The 18,659-nt window shown below is 43.8% G+C and overlaps 1 protein-coding gene across 1 annotated transcript; it reads right to left on the bottom strand.

The window, feature by feature from the left end:
• Positions 1-1,373: 1,373 nt before the first annotated feature.
• Positions 1,374-18,559, bottom strand: PIGN (phosphatidylinositol glycan anchor biosynthesis class N). Its single transcript, XM_078868489.1, has 30 exons — positions 18,547-18,559; positions 17,770-17,852; positions 16,858-17,094; positions 15,237-15,358; positions 14,720-14,818; positions 14,505-14,611; positions 14,273-14,397; positions 13,986-14,116; positions 12,775-12,891; positions 12,582-12,622; positions 12,398-12,457; positions 11,297-11,389; positions 10,757-10,809; positions 10,507-10,585; positions 9,789-9,971; positions 9,043-9,179; positions 8,296-8,395; positions 8,087-8,179; positions 7,848-7,939; positions 7,618-7,732; positions 6,780-6,888; positions 6,174-6,276; positions 5,483-5,585; positions 4,768-4,851; positions 4,597-4,652; positions 4,387-4,462; positions 3,685-3,758; positions 3,199-3,241; positions 2,872-2,924; positions 1,374-2,682 (listed from the first exon to the last, which is right to left on the bottom strand). Exons 2-30 carry the CDS (start codon positions 17,817-17,819, stop codon positions 2,562-2,564), a joined length of 2,856 nt encoding a protein of 951 aa, XP_078724615.1. The 5' UTR covers positions 17,820-17,852; positions 18,547-18,559; the 3' UTR covers positions 1,374-2,561.
• Positions 18,560-18,659: the final 100 nt, after the last annotated feature.

Here is an 18,659-nt window from a genome sequence, read left to right as displayed (position 1 = left end):
TTATGTTTTCAATCCACCAAATGGCGATAGCATTACACATTCATCTACATTGAACTCGGGGTGGGAGGGGTGTTGTATATATGTCGTTTAAAAAAAAATATTAATAATTCTGCCTTGTTGAAATTTTAATAATTTTGCCTCCTGCCTCGCCACACAAGGGACAGCTGTGGAGGTCATAAAATGTAATTTAAAGAAACCCCCATGCAGGGGGGCTAAGGAGATTCTGTGGTAAATTCCAAAACTGACATCAAGAGGAAAATGCCATAAAAGAACAACACGTACACCGGACAAACAGCAGGGGTCACGCAGCTCCCCGGACAGTGAGAGCCAGCCAGGGACGGGGTTGGGCATTGCGGGCGGGCTGGGGTTTTAAAATACAACAGTGAAATTCGAAGTAGCTATATCTTCAACCTCAGGATATCAAAATATAACTTGAGAATAAGAAGCACGGATCCCTGGCGATACAGACGGGGAACAAAGGTTAATAAACTCTTGGAATACCCTTGGTAACAACTATTGTATACAATAAATCTTAGTTAAGCATATTTTAGTCATTCGTTTTCGCTAATTGCATAACCTTACCAATGAATACATTGATGATACACTAAACATTTATAAGCATCTATGTTACGAATCCACACTCACAGGAATACTAGTGTTGAGATTTTTCTTTTGATCACGTAAACTTGACCGCGAATTCATTGATGTCCCATTAGCCAATTGATAAGCATCTGCTAGGCAAACAGGCACACTGCCGCACACTATTGTTCCAGGACATTTCGTTAACTGCATAATCTTACCAATTAACTCATTTATGACACACTAGACATAAGTATCCCATCGTCGTGTGGGGTCGCGCTACTCTTGAGGGGTAGCCTATTCTCATTAAACCCATTAGCCAATTGATAAGCGTCTGTTAGCTAAACATACACTCGCACATATTGTTACGGGACATTTCTTAACTACATAATCTTACCAATTAATTCATTGGTGTCTACTTTTGTCTTGGGCACTTGTTTCTTTATCACTGTTCGTATGAATATTGTCATTATTTTTTAAGGACTTCCTATCGCCGTGCATGGTCGCGCTACTCCGAGAAATTAGCCGATTGTTCTGTTGCTGAGTTTGAACAAACCTAACTATTGAGGGTTAATTGTGCGGATCAATGATTAGGGCATCTCCCGGAGTACTGTGTTGACAATTCCGAGCAATAAGCGTTCGCATATTAGAGTGTTTTTAGATATTAAAGTTGCTTAACACAAGTCTGAGTGGTTCCTTCCTAAGATCATGCATAATAATCTGAATTATAAGAACTGTATCCTGTGGTGAAATCTGAATTTTGAGACCTGACATAAATACACTGAAACAATCAGTAAAAGTTAAAGCGAGAATCATTGTATTATCACAATTGGTAATACACCCGGAGACAACGAAGCCGAGCCCAAATATCACAATTGCATGCATTTGCATAATTACATTTTAAAATGACTTTTTTTCAAGACTATATATACAACAGGGTGACATGTCTTGGCAGGAGCGCGTTCACCACGTGTTCGGGTTCAAGGTTTGCACTGAGTAATAACCACAATACAGCAACAGTGCTTCCCAGTGGACGCTAAAGATCCCCTGACATAATTTGCAAGAGGAGGCTATTGTGTGCCAGTGTCAGAGGTGCAAATTGGAAATTGCCTGCAAACTCAATTGTGATGACACATCGCAATCTTGGCCCCCTACTGGTAGGTTAATGCCCGTTTGCAGGCCAGGTTTTGGGTCAACGTGTGTGCTCAAAGGGGGGACCGCATCCACTGGAGGTGCATCTTTAAAGGCGCTGGCTGCGTGATGTAAAGCGCTCGTGCGGCAGCACCACCTTGTCGCATCGGGTGCCAGTATCAGAACCAAGTAATCGCAAAAGCTTGTGTCCACAAACGTTCCTCCTTTTTTAGGTCCAGTTTTTTTTCCCATGACAGTTATTGAAGGCTTTTAAGTGGCCGTGCATATATACGTTTCCATATCCAACTCGTTGGCGATGTGACATGATACTCTAAATCATAAAGAAACTGCCCAGTGCATCCAACGTCGAACTCAATAAAGGTGCAGATACTGACTACTAATGTGTATCAAAGATGATTTGTACCAATTTTATTCATTTCTTTTAGGCCAGAGTACAAAATGCTTCATTGTATGTCAGCTTATTTAAATAAGTAGGTCCCCATTTAGAATGGTATAAATACAAAATGTTTACAGCACAACATTGGCGATGCAATTACCAAAATCATTGCACCATGATAATAGTGAACATCGGTCGGTAACCAAAAATATTTACACGGCGAAATGTGCAATCTTAATAGTCAATTATTGGGGCGATACATTATTCCAACAGGCTTTTACAACTGCTTCAAGTGAGCAGAGTTCTGTAAAAGTGAAATAGCGTCACGTGCTTAGTTTATATATGAGGACGTTATGACAATGTTCGCCTTCCAAGTCGTGCACATTACTGACTAAAACATTTGCAGTTAAACCCATCACGAAATGAACCCTTAAAACCTGGAGCTCACTCATGGCTAGAGAATCTTGACGTGGTGGTTGTGAAATGCAATGCATTTTCTCGTCAGGATGTGAGCAAGGCCATTCAGCAGCATGAGGAAGATTGTTGTTAACATCACAATCACAAAGTGGCTGATGCTGCAGAGAAATAAAATACATTCCAAGGGGTAAGAAAATGACACACAAAAGGTGCACATTGCCATTTACAAACGAAATTGTTGCTGAGAGTGAGTCACAATGCTCAATGTTATATTGAACAGTGGTGGGTGTAGAAAAGTAATGTGATGGCAAGAGGCTGCTGAGATAAAAAAAAAATGAAATAAAAACCTTGTTCCAATGTCGAGCCAGCTTCCATAGTCTTGTACCAAAAAGAAAAAATGCTGGAAAAATTATCAAGATTTGGTTAAGACAATACAATGATGGATGTAATAAATATTTCAATGCATTTGTACCTCGAGACACCGAATGTGATATATTGTGCCTTTCTAGTGAATGTTAATGCTTCATGGCTTGACAACAGAATACACTCTGGCTAGTATTTATACATGCACACAGTTTATATTAAATATATGCCGCGAGTTTTAATAGGTGTTTTAAGTTGTGACGAATGATTATAACAGTCTGATGGTGACGTGTTCTTGCGTTGGTACTCACCACCGCCATAACATCAGACAAGATGAGCACAATCAGGAAAAGGCTGGAATTGGGCAGAATAAAAATGTGCTCACAAAACAATTCAACTCCCACCTAATTACATCACCCCGATCATTGTATGTAACTATTGTAGTTAAAATAACAATAAACATGACCTTGGGGTCATTGAAGGGCCATCTCATTGCTGTTTACATGTTTTGCCGGTGGTCACGTGGATTTTTATCCGGATCCTCCGTTTTCCTCTGCACATTTAGAAACATGCGTTTAGAGTGTTTGGCTGCTATCAATTTCCACATAATAAGCAACTTCGCGTCTGAAAAATAGCTACATAACTCAGTGGGCCTTGCCGGGTAAAGTAAAAAAAGTTTAGTTTCAGTGTCTTCCCTGTGGCTATGTTTATTAATAGTGGCGGCTCTCAGGTATACACTACAATTGCAAATATGTAAAAGTGTACTCGTGTAGATGTAGTGGTGTTCGTTACATTACCTCTTAGAGGAAAGTCGCGTGCAATCTTGAACAGCTTCAAAAGCACACATAACTATGATGAAAGGAATAAGGATCTGGGGGGGAAATAAGACAATAAATACGGTAAGATGGTATCACCAGTAACAATTTTGCAAGGATTTTGATATTGTCTAATCACTTAAATGCAAAGTAGGTAGCTAATTTGTCTAGAAAGTTGGGCTGTAGCAAATCACCCCGATGGAAAATCAATTGTCATTATTCGGTCACATTGTGATTCAATCTCGTCTGTCAACATTATGGTGAATGTAGCGACCTCTAGTGGCTATAACGGTGACGTGAACCCATCACAAGATACAAATCGAAAGACATTGCTTCTTACAAACACGAATAGATGCATCTATCGTGAGCTTAAGCATTAACATGAATTGATAGAGTTGTTTGTTACACCCTCTACTAGCGAACTGTCGAAATGAAATCTTACTCCTGAAGTCTGGGAATGTGTAGTTGCTGTGCTAAATCATGTTTTGACCACAAATGGTTGCCGAGGGAATGCTGCGTCATTATATTATTCCCACTACAGTTTGTGTTATGTAAATAAAAAGGTAATTTCCTGCACCCCCCCACCGGCCTATTCACTGTCTTTGTACAATGACCTTTAGTCGATAAGAGGAGAAAAATCAGCCCATGGTTGGTGTGCAGAGGTTTGTCGTGAAAGGGACTTACCTTCCACATCATGAGTGCCCCCATCAAGAAGGGGCTGAACACTGTTGTGAAACAGTAAACTGATGCAGGGTCAAAGCTAGGAGAGAGCAAAGAACAAAATATGTCTTCACTTTGATTGACATCGTTTGCGATATTCGTAGTTCACCTTTTAGGAAACGCATCCCCAACGCAAACCGGTGTATGACTGTAGTTGCCAGGCACAGTAATTACCTGTTAATGGAGGCGATGTTTCCGGTTCCAAAAAAAGCCGATATAATAAAAAACACCTGGTGATGAGAGTCAAGAAAAACAATGGTATATCGAAAAGGACGTGAATATTATGAAGTGCTCTTGTGTTCACGAATCAAATAAGACGCGTGTGCAAGCTTGCTCAAAGGATACAAAAAAGTAACCCCTTCGGATGTCATCCAGTTTGAGATGTCTCCACGTGTCAAAGGCAGACGAGGTGAAATCCATTTTTGATAACTGATGAAAAGCAACATAGCAAGAATTATTGTCGTCACCTTATGGGGGTTTAGCCATCTTGCCTGTATTGTACCTGAGGAAACCTGCATAGTTTTCTGCAACATAAAAAAAACAATCGTTTGGCATACCTTTGTTCACCAATTTTACCAGTGTGAGCAAATATAGTTTAAGAAATGTTGTTGAACAGTTTACCACTCTCAACGATGACTAAGGGTCGCAATTCAATTCAATAATCAATTATATTGTATCGTTATTTAAGTCTCTGTTTATTGTTTTTCTATCTGATTTCAACAGTTTTGTTTACTGAATTCGTCACTGCAATATGACATTAGCATGTAATTTGCTTATAATTTACACGTATTGTTAAAAAAAAATTCTCACACACACGATTCCATGCACGTTTCTAAATGTGGAGGGAAAACCCGGAGAATCCGGAGAAAAATCTACGCGACCACGGGGAGAACACGCAAACTCCAAGTGTACAGGCGTCAGGATCGGGATCGAACCCACGACCTCCTGCATACCAGGCAAGGCAGTTAACACCTCGCCACTGTGGCGCCCCACGTTACGGCTTAACGCACAGCGTAGAAACATGTGCCGTGTGGTGGTGGTGGAGGAGTCGTCGCGTCACCTCGCCACGAGGTGCCAGGCCCTGGAGCCGAGCCGTCCTGGCCTCCACGCACACCCAGGCCAGCATGAGGCCCTCGAGCGAGAGCGTGAACAGGGCCTCGTGTCTGCAGGCTCCGTCAAGGAGGCTCAAGGGCCGTCGCATCGGAAGGGGGGTGGTGGCGGGGGTTCGTGTGATGCCTCAAAATTAACCGCCATCAAAGGACTTCACAGTGGTCTGCCTACAAATGTAGCTGTTATAGAAGTGTAATAAGTACTGCCATGCGGGACTATGGTGAATAAAACAATTAGACAATTGGCATATTATACACGTAGATATGCAATGCGTTTGAGTTCATAAACATGGGGGTCTTCTGAACAGGCTACGCGATCTTGCTAGACGGCTGTTACCTACAAAATCTGCCAACCCAGTATCATTAATTTAAGGAGCTAACTCTGCTGATGAGGCCCAGGAGACTGAAAATGAGTTTGCTCCCTTAAACAATTACTGCTGGAAAGGAAGTCTGGAAGGATCATGTTGATGAATTAGTACAATATTTATGTTTTACATGGAGACGGACGTTTCTCTGCTTATTTATGTATGTATGTGTCATATATATGCCCAAAGATGTAATTGAAAACATAAATTGGTGTTGAAAATTACAAGAGAATTCCCACTGAATGTGCTGCGCAATAATGCGCCTTTCGAAGGATACGATGTGCTCATGAGGAGGTAGGGGGACATGAAAGCCAGGTACACGCTGAGCAGGCGGTGAATCACCAGGGTGGGACTCAGCATTGGCACCAGAAGAGACGACCCTGATGGCATGGCAAAAATAACGCATTTACGTTCAAGTAGAAATGCATGGTTTCATAACAAAAATTCGCAGCTTTTTATCAATCCATGCAGGATGAACGACTCTCCACATGTCAGCCATGGAAGTTGTGTAAACACAGTTCACCACGTTGGCGAGCGTGGGTTTGTGAAGGGAGTGTTGAGGACTGGTTCCCGTTATCACTTGCCACTGATATGAGCTGTGGCCAGGAATTGAACTCGGGTCTCTGAGTTTACAGAGCAATAGGCTAACCAGTGCGTCATCGCACCTTCGAATGATTAGTAAATTGGTCTTAGCAATGCATTGTTCATAATTAAAAACTATACACTCTCACGTTATTGTCAAAGGGCAGCGGGGCGTGGTGCTGGCCACAAACCCTCTCGTGTGCTGCGCCGACCTTCACAGGTGCTCGCTAACAATACCTGCGCCAAGTCAGTTAAGGCTATACTGGGGATCTTTGTCTTCATTGTGCGTGAAAACACTGACCCAGCGTGGCCCAGCTGGTGATTTGGTTGAAGAGGGGCAGGCCCTCTTTTGCGGCAAGACTGCCATGTGTGCTGCTCACAATGTAGACCGACATCGCCACGCTGCACATCTGTCCAGAGACGAGAGAAGCATGTCATCCAAAGACGTACATCAACATTATTTCAGTGCCAGTGAGCGGTGTTTAAAATCACGTATTATTTTTATGTCATTACCTCTGTTCACTGAGCAGTTCCACACTCGAAGTGTGACATTTAATCGGTTCATTGAGTAGAATCAAATCTTATGCTCATAATGCATTCATAAAATATTTTTTGCAAAAACGCTTTATTTATATGTGACCATTCTATACAAATGTTTCTTCCATGTAAATGGATCGAATAAGACAGAACAAGGTAAAACAATCGAGACATTTAATACAAATCGAGATGTAAAATAGATTCTTGATTGAAATCGTGGCCCTGATTTTGTGACGTCATCAAATCGTGGGGATGGTAAACTCGTGTAGTGGGTAGTTTACAGTGCTGCAAACTGGTGAAGGAGCTGCTCCAGGTACATTTTGGGTACCCTCTACATTCAGCCCATGTGGTAAATGTAGACTTGCGCATGTAGGAGAATATTAATAATCGTAATTTGAATCTCTTTGCCAGTCTACTGCTGAATGAAGACCTCCCAACGCTGCCGTGCGTGAGGATTGTTTGACCATACTTCACCACGCTGGTCAGTGCTGGATGGATGAGGCCCAGGACTGGTTCAGATATTACTCTCCAGTATCATTAGCCCTGTGGGCACTGTGTACAACGTACAGCTTAGTCAGAGTTTGTTGAACATCAAAGCCTACTTGTGTCAGACATGTGGCGGTCTGCCACCATGAGAAGTCAGACGTTTTCAACACCCGATGGAGCGCGAGCATCAACAGTGCTGACAGCAGGACGGTGAGAGCACCGGCCAGCACTCTGAAAGGTGAACAAACAACATTTTCAAAAGATGATCATTGTGAACACGTCGATGTCAAAAGTCGCTGCAGCGGCCCGTCTGCACACGGAGTTCTGCTGACGCGAGCAAACCCACACGAGGGAGATGTTGGCATCCCTCCCCACCACCGGCAGCAGGGGGTGGATGGCCAGCAACAGGCAGGCGAGTGACCAGCTCCCAGACACGAGCTGCAGACAGGATGATAGAGACGCCAGCGAATCACAGCAAGCACCGCCACTGTCTCGGAGATTGAACATCTACTATAGATTGTTCTGCTCATAGCCTTTGGGTTTGAATACAGTATTGAAATGTTGGATGGGCTAGGTTTTGTTCACCTTGTCTTTAGTCCAGAGGACAGTCGTAAAAGGCCACACAGCCAACGCTACGAGCCCCACACTCAGCATCTCGCGGTAAAAGAAACTCAAAACCTGCAAGGATTCAAGGCACAGGTATACATTTAAAATTAATTCCTGAAGAAACCTGCTGCTGCTGTGTGATATAAAAGCCTTACAAAACCGAGGGGAGTAATTTAATCATCACTCACCATTATTTCAATTCCACTCACTGACAAGAGCAAACCTCCGAGCAAAGATTTGAGGCCACAAAGCCGCAATGTCGTCATAACCTTGCGCCAATCTTCCGTGCTGCGGCCGGATTTAAAGAGAGAAATATTACATTTGTTAACTGTGGATCTTTCCTTGGATCATTTGAGCCAAATGAGGCTTCTGATCCAGCTGGGTGGGCACCCTTTTGAACTGTTCTGGGGAGAATGCATTAACCATTATGTCCTTATGAAAGTCTCATGCTGCTGTGTATTCAATCTGAAACCTGTTCCTCCTAAACCACAGAATGCTACGTGATATTTTTCACGTTACTCTTATGGGTTCTAAAACTTTTGACCTACCGCTGACCTAGAGAAATACAATATATATTTTTTTAAGGACATTGCAAAATTGATAATAACAAATGAGATTGTCCTGTATTGTTTACGATGGGGCAATGCACACAGCAGTGTTGGATGGTCACGTTGCTTAAACGTTAACTCGAGGGCACCTCCTATTTGTGGTTGGCTACGTATGGTTAGAAAGAAGTTCAACATACATACATATGCAAAAAAGGCCGTGTGCTTTATACACATTTTTGTGTGATGTCTGAAACACATGGTTTTCCGGCCTGCACTATTTATTCTGTTCCTCATCGTTTACAGATCTCGTTAATGTGTGGGCTGCACGCATGCATTGAGCGCGGGCGTTTGGTGACACGGTGAGACCGGCGGGTTGCGCCTGCCTACCTTTGGGTAGCAGCGCCCCAGGTGGCGACGGGCAGCAGGCAGTAGACGTAGTGCGTCCACGGAGAGAACTTCAGCAGCAGGAGCACGACGACCGCCGCCCCAACGGCGAGAGCAGACGCCGCGTGTATGTCTCTATGCTACACGGAAATATCACAAAGCAGCCCGTCCCATTTCAGCAAGGCACTACAGAGTAACTACAGCAGAGTACCGCTCCAGGACACCTCCAAACCATGGCAAGTTTCTTAATAATGTTAAGTTAATGTAGATCTAAATATTATACACTATTTAAATACAGTATGAATTGTTGAGCACTTAGAACAATTGGCTAAATTTGTTTTACATTAAAAAAACGTTTGGTATTTGTTATTTAAATGCAGACACCAGAGAACCCCACCCCTGATGTTGAGGACCTGCTTCTTCTTATTATTGTGCATGGCTTTAGTGCACAGCACATGAGAATCTATGCTCAAGCTTGAAAGCCACACGATGGCTTCAAGTGAGGCTGAATGAATTGCTGCTCCTGCTGCTGCACCTCCGATGAATTTGTGAAGTTCCCACAGCGCGCTCTAAGGTTTGGTCAGGGTCTCCGCAGTCACATTCCGGGCTTTACTTGATTTCCACTTATTAAGGTGGTAACTGGATCTGGCACAGGTAGTCTATGGATGTATGTTGAACTTCTTTCGCACCGTACGTAGCCAACCGTGCTAATCGGAGGTGCACACGCTATGCGTGCGAGAGGTACGCACCGCTGTGCCTGCACTGGAGGGCGTGAGCACGCCCGTGTGCTTGCGCAGCACGAGCAGAACCACGTAGCTGATCCAGCCCAGGAAACCAAATGCCACGCTGGTGCCCAGGAAGGCCCGGTCATAGGTGTGGTAATACCGCAGCCCGTCCAGCGCCACGTCAATCAGCCCTCGGCAGGCACTGACCTGCACACCGCAGTAGGAGGGAGGAGTCTGGCACGAATCCTGGCCGTCGTGGGCCTCGCAATCTTACCAAACACTCCTGAATTAATTCAGTCAGACATTACAATACGAGAAACCCCCCTGAAGGTTTTACGGGATAAACAGAGGACACTGTTTGTATATATACGCGATCTAACCCAAAAAAACTCTATTATGGATGATATTTTGGTTGCGAAAGCCTCCTACGTGTTAAACAAAGGACACTGCTGTCATTGTTATATTTAGATTGGACCTTATACAACTCGTGTCATACTCATTCGTGAAATTGGCCAAGCAACTCCTGAAAGGGTCCTGAGACTCAATAAGGCTTGGTTAAGTAGATGGCATTGTTGTTATTCATTTCAAATAGACCAAGAGAGGGGCCCTTTGCCATACCTTTAGTTAAAACTTTTCTTAGGAGACCTGGCTGAAGAGGAAAAGAGCGATCCAAAACATGACTTTGCAAATAAAGCAAATACAGACTGCTGCAACATGAACATATTGTCAAGCAAGGACGTACGGTTTCTTGAAACCTGCGCTGCTCAATGTGGGTCCTGGTCACTGCCAACAAATCCTGCCACCTGCTGTCGGACAGAGGCCTGAGGGTTCAAGAGCCAGGGGGTGGAAGGAAGGGGGTAAACCAAAACAGCAGTGTCTCAATAGCACACATGGACAGTAAAATACCTCGCATCATGCTCCATTTTCCTTCAACAGTGAAGAATTAGTGTGAGAAAGCCTTTTAATAATGTAACACTTGAGGAGAACATTACTTGTAAGGTGTGAAGAAAGGGGACAGAGTTTCCTTCTTCTGATTCATTTTCAGCTGCAAAAGTGAAAACAAGGAAACGAGTAGTCATTACTTCGTTAGCACGATTGGCCATGTACGATACCAAAGAATTTCAACATATATGCATACAATCATTAAATAGACACACATTACTTAAAGCAGGACAAGTTTAAATTTCGATTTAAAGCTTTCGTGACTGCAGGGATTCATCTTCTTGGTACTTTCGGTAAAGTCACGTAGAAGGGAAATAATAAAATAATAAAAATAAAACATAATAAAATAATTCTCACGTTTCGGCCACAACGCAAGCAGCTCTGAGGACGGCTGCTTGCGTTGTGGCCGAAACGTCGTGAGAATTATTTTATTATGTTTTATTTTTATTATTTCCATTCTACGTGACTTTACCGAAAGAACCAAGAACAGGACAAGTTTGTGCAGCTTTCCCAAATTACATGGACTAGTTTACGAAAATGCACTATCCCACCCAAAATACACCAAAAACCCCGTGTAACTTTCCACTGACCTGGAACTGCTCCAATATTGCCTGAGCATTTGCAAATATGTTCTCTGCCTTAAAGAGCTCCGAGTTGTTGAGGTAGCCCAGAGGCAGAACGCCCTGCCAAACACATCCCATGCATTAAAACACGCTCGCACGGTCGCGCGCACAAGCACACACACACAGGTGGTCGGGGGGCTCAGGGGTCAGAGCACTGAGCCGGTACCTCTGAGATTCTGCGTTAGAATCTGGGTAGGCCATCTGAATGTGCTTTGTGAAGTGTAAAAAGTCAATGATCTTAGCCTGGCCACCAATGACTGCACAAAAAGTACATCAAATTAAATGTGACTTAACTGAATTTGGATAAATTCTCCAGCCCTGACAATTAAAATATATCGGTTTAATTGCTGTGTGACAAACATTTCTCTGTAGCAGTGTGGGAAAGTGCAGTGCTCTCTGACGTTTGGTTAAGAAAAGTAAACTCCTGCTGGCTCTTCTCCAGCACGAATTCAAATAGATACAATTGGAAGAAAATTCGTAAAAAAACTGCTCAAACGTGGCTTAAATTGGTATTATTTTCCTTTAAATGTGTCTGTAAAAAATGACAGTTGCACTACTGGTGTGTTTTAGTGCTTTAATAAACACTCACATTTTCACACAAGCCACACACTTAAAAACTTTCCAACTCACAACCTCTGAAAAATACCATTCCTTTTTATCTTCTACTAACGAACCTAATCTCCTCAAAACAACAAGGGATAAAACTGTAAAACAACCATTTATTCAGATTTAAAGCTTTCGTGACTGCAGGGATTCATATTCTTGGTTCTTTCGGTAAAGTCACGTAGAAGGGAAACAATACAATAAAAAATTAAATACAAATATAAAAGCAATATTTTTAAAATTATTTTATTGTTTCCCTTCTACGTGACTTTACCAAAAGAACCAAGAATATATATATATATAATCATTTAATCAATTATAAATGTGAGACATTCACAACTGGTCACGTTTTACAATTACAGAGCTGTACCACTTGCGACATCACTCATTACATGCTTGCTTATAGCATAAGGAAAAAAAAAGTGGTAATCCTACTACGCCTTAATTTGTCTGTGCTGGACTCACCACTGAATTGAGAGGAAAGGGAATCCCAAGGAGAGAAGTCATAAGAGGCGCCACATCAGCCTTTTGGAGACATAAACAAAAATCTTCAACTGCATAACACAAATGAAATGATATTTTACGTTTCACAAACACTCATAAACCAGTACATTAAAACAAATGGTGCTCTCAATGAAAATGTAGTCACCTGGTTCACATCCATTCTGTTAAGGTGGCCAAGACCCCAATCTGAAATAAAATTGAAAAAAAGTTTGGTACAAACTTCACAACTCGTGTCCGATGAGTCAATGATTCCTTTTGCTCTGACAGGCGTGCACAAGCAATTCTTGCTAGCACGGAGTGCCCTGCATAATAGTGAGAGCCAAACACATCACGCTTACCTTGTGAGTGAGTGTCTGTGTGTATCTGTCCACCCGGGGGATGTGGTCTATTCACCCCGGCACCCCAGGCTATCAGCGGAGTGAGAGTCTCAGACGGGTGCCCGGCGCCATGGGACCCTGCGGTGGTAACGACGGTGTCACGCGTTGAAGGGCTGAGCATCTACATAATACACAGCTAACCTGTATGCATGTACGTATGAATCACAGAAAAAACTGAACACATTCTTTCAATTCTTATCAGGTCCTAAGGTATAGAAACTCTTATCCACTCTACCTCTTTGGCCTATGTTCTGTGAAGAAGGGCCAATGCCAAAAACGTTACCTCTTAGATATGTTTTACTTTCTAAGGCAGAATTATTTACGAATGTGTCGATTTTTGTTTTATTTGTGCACAACTGCCAACGCAGCATCACTAAATAATGTGTAGGTACGTATGTGTGTTTGTTTATCCAGAGTAACTCTACTACTCCGTTCCACCAATTCCAATGAACGGGTAATCATTTGAAAGTGTATTATTTGTAGTTACATAGAAAAGGAGCAAGATGTTTTTGTTTACCATTGACCTGAAAATACAGGTAGTTTGGCTCATTGGCCCCAATGCTGCTTATCGGCTCCACCATTTACAATGGTTTGAAATGTGACACAAACCACATTACAAAATAATACGACGGGTGGCTCTGTGCCATTAGGGAGGAGTGGGTGCCAGTGATGAGTTACCCATCAGCGTGTGTCCCTCCCCTCAAAAGTATTTTACTTCCATTGAATCGCAATGGGCTTCTCAATAGAATATAAATGTTTGAATTGAACAGAAGCATGTGATTACATTGGTCCAGAAGGCTCAAATTGGAAGGCACGGGCTGCTCACAGACTGATCTCTGCCATGACTAAATGTTTGAGAAACCTACTATCCAGTGATGTTCATTATGAACATACGTCATTTCACAAACTCATGTCAGCAGTGGTTCAAAATTACTGAACGTGGTGTGAGATCCACTGCGGGTCGTATGCGGTTATATTCTCTGACTAAGGCCGTTAAACAGTAATGCATGACGAAGGCAGTTTGGCTACTCCGTTGCTTATTGAATTCCAGGTCTATTATCGTGTACTTGGCAAATTGGTTAAGAGCACGCTATATTTATGGTGTATATTACAAGTTGCCTTCTGTTTGTGCAAAAATCCAGTACATGTCTTTATTATTTTGCACAGCTCACCCCAGTCAGTCATGCCGTGATCAGAAGTAAATACGTAAGCGGTCTTTTTGTCATTGCCAAAATAATCTTCGATTACAGACACAATCTCTTCAATCCCGTGATCCACACTTGCGATATTATCCAAGTACTCCCTGCAAATAAATACAAAAGAAATATGTGAATAAAAACGACACAACGTGTGCACTCGCCATCGATGCAGGATTTACGCGACGATGAAACAAAACGGAAGTGTGTCGTCGACATTTCATCCACTGAGATGTCACGCTGAGAGCGAGTGTTTGATGTACCTCGATGCAGGACGATGGGCGTGACCATTTGTGTCCAGTCCCAGAAGATGTAGAAAAAAAACGATTTTATCCTGGGACAGCTGGGTGGCCAGCTTTTCGTTTGAGGATGCATCTTTTAAAAAGCTCTGTAATGGTTAACACATTCACACACGGTAAATTTAACCGCGAATGCACCGTAGGGTTACCATAAAACTAAATATGGCCTCTTCTGAATGGGGGGGGGAGAGATTACCTTGACATGATCGAAAACCCAAGTGTCCAATTTAGAGGCGTCTTTCGAAGCGAAATCTTCCTTCTTTGCATCGTAGGAAAATGTGTGAACGTGATCCCCACTTGCTCCTGTAATTAATCATAAACAACTTGAAAGACTTCCCAGCACAGGATTGTACAGTTTTGTCAAATAGCCGTGTTTTTTTTTAAAGATTGTGTGCTGCAAGCCTTGTTTACCTTTGGCAAACATGGGCAGGATGTCAGGGCTTCCCCATGACCAAGTGAATCTGCTCTCGTTAAAGACGGAATCAAACTCCACTGGGTTTTCTTGCCAACCTGCGTGAAAATTTTTTACATCAATATTAATCAGATTTTGTAAATAGTTGTGAGCGAAGCTACTATGAGCTCATCCACTTGCACATGGACAGTCGGATTGTTAATCCACTACTGAGGGCTTCCCCACACTGTACGGGTCCTGGGGGTTATTTTACTAAACTGCACCACTCTGATCAGTGGTGGTTGGTGAGGGTGGGGAGCATAGACGTTGGAGCATAGAAAAACTGTACAACGACAGATTTTGTTGCACCGTCCTCTGCTGGCCCCAAATGTAGCACTGCGCGATAAGATTTACTTTATTTTAAAAGGGTAGTGTAAATATGCAGCCAATAACTAGTGTTAGATGTTTTAGCCCGTGGAACTAATGATGCTAAAGAATTGGCTTCAATTGATGTGGACTAAGGTGCAGTGTTTGTACCCTTAGCCACAGCACTGACATCCTCGTAGAAACCAGCAATGAGGGCCACGTGTCCCGGCCGTGACTCCGTAGGCACCCGCGTGTGGGAGATGCCCCAGCTGCCAAATTCCTCCATCACTCTCCTGCATCATCTCGGTTTGCACAACAGAAGCGATTCATATAGCAGCGTGTTCCACACATTTGCAATCTCTGGCGAGCTGTGAGCAAGTTATTAGGCATGTTACAAGCACCCTGCGCTTCTCGCAAATTCTTACGAGTCACGATTCTATAAAAAAAGGTAAAGGTGCAGCCCTGCAATGCCTTGCTCATGCCACTACTGGAGGGTGGTCTTCAATAAAAGTTGGCTCTCGAGTTACTCGAGAGGGAACTTGGTCTCGTCTCCCTCAATAACCATCTTCTAAGAGGTGATAGTATTCACTTTACACCACAACCACCACATGTGACTTGCATAGCAATGGTGGTCTACCCATTTCTACTGCTGGGTGGACAGAGGCGATGTGGATTGAAGAAGCTTACAACATCGTTTCTGACCTGCCAGTAGAATGAACCGAACCAGTGTCCTCTGGATTACATCACAATATCATCCCCACGATAGCCAACCATGATAATTGGAAGTGCAGGGGAAGGACAACAAACTAAACACAAAAAGCAGTTCTAAAGAAATCAGTTTTCAATCTAAATTTAAAAGTGCATCGCTCCAGTGGCTTCCTAATATCGGAAGGAAGAACATTCCAGACGGCCACAGAAGCGTATCTGAAAGCACGCGATGCAGTGACCGTCTTTGTTCGATGGTTATCCAAAAGCCGCTACGAGGATGATCGGTGTTTGTGTGATGGTTTATGCTCCTTGACGAGATCAGCAAAATATTGCGGTTCATTTGTAGCAAGCACTGTGTGTGTAATGAGTGCGACCTTGTAATGTGTTTGTTCGTATAATGTAAGTGATGAAGGCAGGATAGTGGAGGTGAGGTGGATGGCAGCAAGAGCCGGGAATGAAAATGAGAGATGATCACTGGATCGGTTTATGAATGGTTCCTATGAAACCACAAAGTCGATATTTAAACCAAGTGACAGCCCACTAGGACTAAAAGTCTCATTTTCAAGGGGAATCTGTCACAAACCAGTACCATACACATGAGAACAAATTTAGAGTGATGAACAATATTCAACATTAAACATAAAAAATGTCCGACAGCAATTAATAATTCAGCAATCTAAAATAAACGAAAAATATTTCCAGCGTGATACATTTTAGCTGTACTATGTGAGGGTATGGAGAGGTGGTCGTGCAATGGATAATTCATTGCACTATGAAGCTGTTGACCCGAGTTCAATTACTGGCCATGGCTAATATTAGCGACAAGGGATATATAGATCGATCCTAGGCACCCCCTTCAACAACCCGCACTAATCAGCATGGTGAAGCATGGTCAAACAACCCCCATCAGTGGCATAGCATAGTGAGGCCTTCATCCAGCAAGGGATTCACAAATACTGCAGGTCAAAAGTGCATCCTTTACCAGTGACCAAATAACACATCAAATTCCCACAAAACGTGCGAGGAACATCAAGGACAAAAATAAACAATGAGCTGCGCCTCCGTGTCCTCTCCATGTCCTCACCGCAGGTAGGGTGCACGGCTTTGTCCGAGGCTCGCGGGACGGTAGATGGAGTCTGCCCGCAGCCCGTCCGCCACTAACAACACCAGGCGCCGGGCGGGCGCGGGGCCAGGCGCGGCGTGGGGGCTGGCGCCATGGACCAGCGGGGAGCTGAAGTAGATCTCGAAGATGGAGGCGAAAAACACCAGGTGGATGACAAGCGCCACCAGGATGAAGCGACGGTAGCGCACGTCGGTGACACTGCGACACGGAGTGGGGTGAAGTTTCAGGTTATTGTATTTGTTCTAGATTTGTTCTAGATTTGTTTGTAAGTGGTATGTGTTCTCAGTGTTTCCCTGCCAGCCACCAAATGCCCCACATGTTGGCTCAGATGTTGCTTGGATATACAGTACAAGCTCTGAGCAGTCCTCTCAGGTACCATGCTGGTTGTACAGCGTGGGTTAGCAAATATTGTCTTCCTGTTAGGTTGGGGACCGAAGCCAGATGGTAAGAGCAGGTCGGGTGTTGACTTTACAAGAGTAAAATGTAAGTTGAATGTCAGGTTCTACAGGGGGCCTATTTGGCAGGCAATTGCATGTATTTTATTCTGTGATTTTAAGGTGAACATTCTTATGCCCCAATGGGACAATCAATGGAACATTGTGTAACCAGGAGGTTCCTACCAGTATAATCCCCTGTGGGCTGGTGTAACCAGGAGGTTCCTACCAGTAACACTTCCACGTGTGTGTGTGTAGAGGTGAGCACTGGAACTACAGTCTGCATAGGAGGGCCCATCGGTGCAAACGGCATATCTGGGATATCCGTGTCAGCGACGTGTGTACACGTCTGTGAAACGAATGAATGAACGGATCCCAAATATGAAATGCAAGTGAATGTCATTATCACTGCGTTATGTCCAGCAATCTCCTACGGCACCTGCCATCCTGCACAGATGCCCGCAGACCCACGCTGGATCTGGGCAGCATCTCTGGGAGTGGAACGCGCGACTTTCCGAGGACCTAAAAATAGAGACATCAACACCCGGAATCACGGACCATGTGGGGAATGTAGACACGGGGAGTGTCTGGGAGGTGGGATAGGTGGATCTGCTGCTACGGGGATCAGCAAACATGGGCAAGGGGACACGGGGATGAGGAGACTGAAGACGTGGAGATACAGGGACACGAGAGACACGGACAGGGGGCATGGGACACAGAGATACCGATGACAGTGACACTGAAACACAGGACAGGTGATATAAAGTTCGAGTGGGACAGGTGACGGAACACAAATACACGGGGCATCGAGATACAGAGGGGCAGATAAAGGTGACATGTTGACACAACACATTGACACAGTGACACGGGGACATATACACGCACAGTGACACGCAGACATAGACACAGGAGACACTGGGCACGGAGAGCATGGCATGGATGAGAGAGACAGAGAGACAAAGAGACAGAGAGACACAGAGAGACGCGTGGGGGACATGCCGGGACCTTCTTCCACGCGTGTCCCAACCCGGAAGACCGGGACTGGGACTCCCAACCGCTCAGAGGCAACGTTTTAATATACTTTTTTACTTTACAATTTATAACGTGAAAAAATGTAAGACGTGTTAATTACGACATTTAATCCGAAACGTAAAGTCACGAATATTTTATTAAATATTTATTTTTAAAAACATTTCTGGAACCAGGAAATCGCCACCTGGGGTGGTTGGCCGCCGACAGTGAATCCACGCGATTACATTCCGTAGAGCGGATAAGCAAAATGCGGTCTCCCATTGGACGAGAGCGTTGACAGCCAGCGCTGGGGTCCCG

The sequence above is a fragment of the Lampetra fluviatilis genome, chromosome 26 (genome assembly GCF_964198595.1).
Source record: "Lampetra fluviatilis chromosome 26, kcLamFluv1.1, whole genome shotgun sequence".
NCBI lineage: Eukaryota > Metazoa > Chordata > Hyperoartia > Petromyzontiformes > Petromyzontidae > Lampetra > Lampetra fluviatilis.
Note: the sequence above shows the minus strand (reverse complement) of the source record. Positions and strands in the feature narration are given on the sequence as shown.

Bases quoted from the DNA above. Each gene is read 5' to 3' on its own strand.
- PIGN (XM_078868489.1), bottom strand. From the start codon at position 17,819: ATGCTGCCCAGATCCAGCGTGGGTCTGCGGGCATCTGTGCAGGATGGC. The intron at 8,396-9,042 runs GTAGGCAGGCGC...ATCCGGCCGCAG, and splicing joins TGGGGCGCTGCTACCCAAAG to CACGGAAGATTGGCGCAAGG. The intron at 6,277-6,779 runs GTCAGTGTTTTC...CCATGCCATCAG, and splicing joins CACCAGCTGGGCCACGCTGG to GGTCGTCTCTTCTGGTGCCA.